Consider the following 7,304-nt stretch of genomic DNA (forward strand, 5'->3'; position numbering starts at 1 on the left):
AGATATGAGGTAAAGGATTTCAAAGCGTTGTGTTTTTTTTTTTTTTGTGTTTTTCTCTATGAAAACAAAACCAAATAACATGATTTCAGTATATTCAGAAAGCTAAAAGAAAGGGCTACAATTATTGTATCATGGGAAAAATGACCAAAAAAGGAAGGTGCATCCCGTACTATAAGAATCAGATATAGACTACCAAGTTTACTGATAGACTACAAAAAAGTCAGACTTAGACTACACAGTTTACTGATACACTATAAAAGACTACAAAAGTCGAAATTAGACTACAAAAGCGTGGACTTAGACTACATAGTTAGGGTTTGAGTCAAAAGGTTATCTTGACTACAAAGTTTGTATTGTGGGTATCTATGGACAATTCACTATGAAATACCCAGGCCTACATTTGAAATGCCTTTCAAAAAATCCTAAGCATTATAGATATGGCCTCTAGGCTTAAGTCTAAGTTATAGAAATGACTCTCTAGGCTTAAGTCTAGGTTATAGATAAAAGTGGTAGCCACCAGTCACCATTCCATGAGCATTCCATATGGAATCCATAGTGGGCTTGGAATAAAAAAATTGCCTATATGGAGTCCATGGAATGAGGTTGGAATCCACCCATTCCATATGGAACATACCGGGGAGTGTAAAGACCTCAGAATGGGCAGGAACTGCAATCTGGTTATTTTATTGTTTTGTTATGTATTATAGCTTGTTTATTTCCGATGCTCACCAAACACGACCACAGTGCTTGTTTGGCAATCAAGTTCACCAAACACGGCCACCTTCTTCCTCCTACCACCACCAACTGTCATCACCATCGCTCTTCACGACCAGCAGGGTCCCCTCCAGTGGCCGCCATCCAAATTTGTCGCCCACACCTACCACAATGTGCCACGTCCACGTCACCAACTGAACGAGCGTCAACACGACTTATGCAACAATAGGATGGGGTAGTTCCAGGTGCCACATAGCCGAGTGATGTGGCAACTCAACGATGAGCAACATCGTTCGTTGTCCGTCATCGTCTCTATTGCAAGTGAGTACCCCCCACCCTCATTCCATGCCATCCCGCTAACCGTGACCACAAGAACCAGCACCAGCATGCTACAAAACGACAACCTCAGCACACGAATGACCTGAAACACGAACACACACACACTCAATGCCCACAAACGACAACATTGCACCCATGAACAACACTCACCGCCCCCACCCACAAACAACCATGACCTCACATTTTTAATTTGCCTCATTATCACTTTTTCACATCATGCCCAAGTTGGCTTAGGGTTAGTCATGTGTGAAAGGAAACAGACTAGTAACTAACAATGTGAAAACAGAGAATAGCCTGTCCTGATTAGTGTTGCCGCGGCTTCGGCTTTTAGCTGGTTCAAGCCACAGCCGAGATGAAATTAAAGCCGAGCCGAGCTGAGCCGATTGATCTGGCTTGGCTACTGCTTGAGCTGGCTAGAGCCGGGATTTTCAGCCTCATCAACCACACATGCTAGCTCATTCGAAACAAATAAAATTGGCTTTTGTCTGTACATATTATTCAACTAGTAATAGAATATACTTTAAATGAACCTAAGATCATAGAAAATAGCTAAGAATTGCCTGAGACGGTGTGACAGAGTCACACACCCCAAAACAGAAAATGTAATATATCTCTGGAACACAGACACGCAAACCTCTCGTCTCTTTGGGACCTTCAAACTACACTAGAATATGGTTTAAACAAGAGATAGATCATAAGAAACGATGGAAATTTGGCTGATCTAGGGTACTCACTCCCCAAAACAGAAAATGTAACATATCTCCAGAACACGGACACGCAAACCTCTTGTCTCTTCGGGACCTTCAAACTACACTAGAATATGTTTTAAACGAGCCCTAGATCATAAGAAACGATGGAAATTTGACTGACCTAAGGTACTTGCTCCCCAAAACAGAAAATGGAAGATATCTCCAGAACGCGGACACGCAAACCTCTCGTCTCTTTGGGACCTTCAAATGACACTAGAATATGTTTTAAACGAGCCCTATATCATAACAAACAATGGAAATTTGACTGACCTAAGGTACTTGCTCCCCAAAACAGAAAATAAAAGATATCTCCGGAACGCGGACACGCAAACCTCTCGTCTCTTTGGGACCTTCAAACGACACTAGAATATGTTTTAAACGAGGAGGTCTTATCAGTGCCCCCCTAATTCCTGCAGGAATCCGGTCATTCCTGCGGATTCCGGTGGATTCCGGAGGAATGAAATTTGGCAGGGAGGCCTGCTATTTTCATAATTCCGGTGCCTTACCATTCCGGCGGAATTTCGGCATTCCGGAATTGACACCGGAATGTTCCGCAGGAATGGCAGGAATGGAATGCAACGGAATCCGGCCAATGACGCCTAGGCTTTGCATGATGCAGAGGCGATATGGGTGACTTGTGTGACAAGAAAAATAGCCAAGGTCAGGAGATCTGGCGCGGCGCGCGCCAGATTCCGACGTATTTCCACTCGAGGTATGGCTACATACATGAGTAGTACTAGAGATGTCTCGTAGTATAATGGGAAGTGGGTGGGAGGGTGACGAAAAATTCGTATGCTAGAACTGAATGACATGTAAGATATCAAGACGAGGGCCTAGATAAAAAATAGAGATCATACCTGGTTGAGGAGTGAGATGTCAATGTCCGAGAGCGATAGCGCGCTCTCTTAGTAGCCTCTCCCGTGACCAGGCTTCCCTAAGGGGTTGCCTGGCACGCACAGTGGACGTGATCATTTTTTGGGAGCCCCCAGCAGCAATCGAGGGGGTAAAAAGGGGGAGATGTTAAGGTTGGGGACGTACTGCCATGCGACATCAAACTTGTGCCTGGAGATGGCGTCGGCGACACAGTTGAGTTCCCCGGCGATATGGAGAACTCTGAGCTGTATGTTTGAGTTAATGCATGTGTCCGCTGCATCAAGGAGAACTGAGTTGTAATGTGGAAGGCACCTGAGAGTGTTAAAAATGGCAACGGTGTTGTCATTGTCCGTGTAAATGAGGACTCTGGTGGCTGGTGGGACACAAAGGGTGTCGGTAACGTGGTGGATTGCAGATAGGACACATAGAGCTTCAAAGAAAAAGATGTGCTCATCCGTCATGCCATCGGGTGTGGGTGAGTAGAAACCGACGCAACTGTCAGGCAACCAAAAACCCATACCTTGGAGACAGGCATCACAAAAAATTGTAATGTTGGCGTCGTCAGCATCCCAATAGATCTGCTGAATGAGTCGAACACCAGAGTCACGTTCCAGGTGATTTGCAGCCCATTCGAGGTCAGCGCGGACGGCGTTGTTGACTCTAATGAACTGGTTTGGGGCAGATTTGCCGCCAATTTTTGCGTAAAAATTGTTCAACGCAGGTCTGAGGAGGGGGAAGACATTCAGGCTCCAGTTGATCCAGCCTGCCAACCTTTGCCATTCACGGAGAGTGAACTTGTGCTTGCTAGAGATGAAGTCACGAATGGCCGTGATTAATTGTTGGAGGGTGCCAGGTGGCATGGTCATTGAGAGAGTGTTAGCGTCAACGTCGATTCCAATGACAGTAAGCGGAGACCCAAAAATTTGCTTACTCTCTTTGTGGGGTAAGTTGATTTCATCCCACAATTCGAGTAACTTGACTTGGTTTGTGGGCATAAATTTGCGATACGGAGGGTAATACGTGAGGTTGGATGCGAGTTCCGGCCCAAATGAGTCATCCGAGTATGTACCCAGGAGTTCAATGGCCCTTCTTTTCTTTGCGATCCATGATACCAGTGACATAAATGCGATCCAGTTGCAACCTGATCCGCGGCCACCAAAGGCGGTGTTTCTGTCAACGTGGAGGGACCCTCCAATACGGTTGACTTGCTTGATTTGCCAGTAAGGGTGGACTGGGAGGAGTCTGTATGCTTCTGCAACGTCGGACTTAAATAAAACGCGAGGTGAATCCGGGAAATGGTCGTGCATAGAGATTAGGAATTGTCCTAAGTGTTGAAGGTTGTCCAGAGGGTACCCGATGATGTCTTCACGAGGAATCATGCTGTTCAACGAAAATTTCCCTGCACTCTGATCTGTGACCATTCTCAGGTCAGTAGAGTGAGGTTTCGGGACGGCGAAGACAGGCATGCAGTACATGCCAGGTAGGAGTTTGTCTCCAAATGAGTCAGAGAAACGACCCTTGAAGATTTCTTGATCTCGCTGATCTCTCAAGAATTGAGCTTCTTCAACATTGGTTGGCTCAGGCAATGATAGGTTGAGCGTGTCGGGGTAGTCTCCAAAGTGGGTATCGGCCCAAGGCCAGAAACCCTCACGGAGTCCCTTGCAAACAGATTTGACGAAAGGTTTGTTCGGGTGAGTCTCTAGAAGTTCTTCGAAGCGGTCGATGAAGATGGGGGTGACGATGTCGAACAAAAGAGGGTTTTGTTGGATCGTTCTAGTGACGATTGGATTATTGAGTTCAGAGGCAGGGATTTGAGGCAAAGGTGTCGCAGTTTCTGACCAGTCGGCGGAAGAACGAGAGAAGGTGTGATTACCATCCCAAATGTTGTATCTCAGGTACTTTGGACGTAATTCATGCGCTAGATCCTTCTTTGACGTCGCAATCTTTCTGTCCGTGACCAAGGTGCTTGCATTTTTTGCAGGCGTGGCGGAACCTGCAGTCGTCGACTGAATTTCTGCATCCATTCGGGGAGTTGAAGCGGTTACAGATTTCGGACTTAGTGACCTTTCCAACAGATCGCTTGCTTCCCAGCGTGACGTGGTTTGATTCGACTCCGTCGGGCATGACGATGGCGGAATAAAATCTTGTGAAGCGGTGAGTATCTGTGAGGAGGGCGTTTTGTCCTCCACCGACTTCATTCCGGATGGCAACATCATATAAGATGATTTTGCAGTGAGCTCCGACAATTCTGGCAGAGAAATGCCCCTCGATGTACTCGCCGTAGTCTCTGAGCTCTTGTTCACGGTGAGGGAAAGCGAATTTAATTGCTTTGACGGTGGCGTTCCAGGCGCTGGTCCACTCGCCACTCGTTTGGACTTTCTTTGTTGGTTCGGATCGCCCAAGGGATATTTCAGTTGATCCCACGCGTCCAATGTTCTCTTTAGGAGCGGAAATATGGTGCAGTGACGAGAGCACGGCATCGAGATTGACTGCTTGTCCCTTGATGATGTTGTCCCATTCCGAGGTGGGGAATCCGAGGGGGGCAGTTCTTGAATTTTGGATCCACTGGCGGACAACCTTATAATCACGGGCGAAGAGTTGGAGAATTCGTCTGGATTCTTCACATTCCTCGTGTCCGCTCTGCCTGGCTTCTTCTTCTCGAGTGTACCAAGGCATTTCAGATTCGAAGATACGTCGCTTCTTGTTAGAGGGTTCATCAAGGTCGTCGTTGTGGTCAGATGGCAAGGGAGAACTTCCTCTCTTTGATTTGTTGGAGTCTCGACTAATTTGAGAGATGAGATCGTCGATGGCTCGGTCAGCGTAGGGGTCTGCTGATTGGTGTTGTGTTGGTTGAGTTCCCTTAGATTGTAGTCCGACTTCTGCGTGTTTGCCGCGCTTAACCGATGAAGAAGCGAGGGCGGCGTATTCGTCAAGGGTTTTGGCGTAGAATTCAACAGCGGCGTCCTTGGCTCGATTAGTCCTCGCGGGATCGAAGTTGAGGATGGATATGATGTTCGATAAAGCTTTGAGCTTTGTGATTTCTCCTTTCCTGAACTTGTCAACGACGTCGTCCATATATTTGATTGATTCCTCTTCGAGTTCTGATCGATTCGGTTCATCAATGTCGTCTCCGTCTGGATGGTCGTGAGTTGGTCCTGGGAGATCGAACTCTCGCTGTCCTGTCTGATTCCCCTGGGCGTCCTCATTTGCTGAAGCAGAGCTGGCTCTACTTCCACGTTGCATGGAGGATTCATCCTCTCCAAGAGGCTCGGCTTGTTGCTCGTCACTTCGTCCAGCTGCATTCGATCCCAGAGTGCTGGATAAACCATTTCCTGCGATTGGGGTCGCAAAAAGTCTCGCATGCTCCTCACTCATAAGTAAAAATGAGGAACGATGAAATAAACCATTTCCTGCGATTGGGGTCGCAAAAAGTCTTGCATGCTCCTCACTCATAAGTAAAAATGAGGAACGATGAATACGTCGTATTAAATGTGACGAAAAATTCGTATGCTAGAACTGAATGACATGTAAGATATCAAGACGAGGGCCTAGATAAAAAATAGAGATCATACCTGGTTGAGGAGTGAGATGTCAAGACGAGAGCCTGGAGGAAAGGGGCGTCTCAATCTCACTCCTCAACCATGAGGGGTAGATCTAAAAATATATTAGGGCTTGGTGGCGTGCGTCCAAGCGTGGATTGGCACATGAGTAAACGAAGGCGAGCAGCGGCTCTGAGTCGTGTGTCAGCGGACACACGACTGTGGTTGTGCGCGTGCAACTTAGCCTTGGACGGCTTTCATTGGACTTGAGTAAACACCATTGTTTAAACTCGATCAATTGTTTGTTTGTTTTACTTCTGTTACCAAACAAAGGCAACGTTACCAAACAAATGCAACACCATTCCTTTCCACCACCAATAACCATCCTCTCCCCCACCCCCACGACAGCCACGACAAACCGACAACGCCACGCCACGCCACCCACGACGACGATGACGACGACGATGACGACCCCACATGACCCCACGACGGCGACGACCACCCAGCAACAAACGGCGACGACCACCACCAGTGACGTGGCAGCCAAACGGATGACAACAACAACACGACCACTATCCACGAGCACCCACCACCATCCACGAGCGCTAACCACGACGACCACGCAAACGCCGCAACGCCATGTCACAAACCAAACAAGCCCCCCACGGCACGATGACAACGACAACAACGACGTCCACGGCAACAACGACGTCCACGACACGCAACGACGACAACGCAACGACGACAACGCGATGACGACAACGCGACGCCGACACGCGACGATGACAACGCAACAACGACCACGCAACAACGACAACGCAACGACGAGCATGCAACGCGACGATGACCACGCAACGACGACAACGCGACAACGACTATCTCCCCCTCCATCAGTCCCCCTCCCATGGCCTGCCCCACACCATTGCCTGTCCCTCCTCCCTTCCTTCCTCCCCCTTTCTTATGCTGATCACACCCCCACACCACTCCCTGTCGCTCCCTCCCTCCCTTCCTTCCTTCCTCCCCGCTTCCTTCCTTCCTTCCTCCCCCCTTCCTTCCTCCCCCCTTCCTTCCTCCCCCCTTCCTTCCTTCC

General features: G+C 48.2%; 1 protein-coding gene across 1 annotated transcript; it reads left to right on the forward strand.

Annotated features, from left to right (window-relative positions):
* Positions 1-721: 721 nt before the first annotated feature.
* Positions 722-943, forward strand: LACBIDRAFT_310336 (uncharacterized protein; the record flags this gene model as incomplete). The annotated part of the gene is made up of 1 exon (XM_001887417.1): positions 722-943. The coding sequence occupies one exon, from the start codon at positions 722-724 to the stop codon at positions 941-943; it is 222 nt and encodes a 73-aa protein (XP_001887452.1).
* Positions 944-7,304: the final 6,361 nt, after the last annotated feature.

The sequence above is a fragment of the Laccaria bicolor genome, genomic scaffold, assembly GCF_000143565.1.
Source record: "Laccaria bicolor S238N-H82 LACBIscaffold_45 genomic scaffold, whole genome shotgun sequence".
In the NCBI taxonomy this organism is placed as follows: domain Eukaryota; kingdom Fungi; phylum Basidiomycota; class Agaricomycetes; order Agaricales; family Hydnangiaceae; genus Laccaria; species Laccaria bicolor.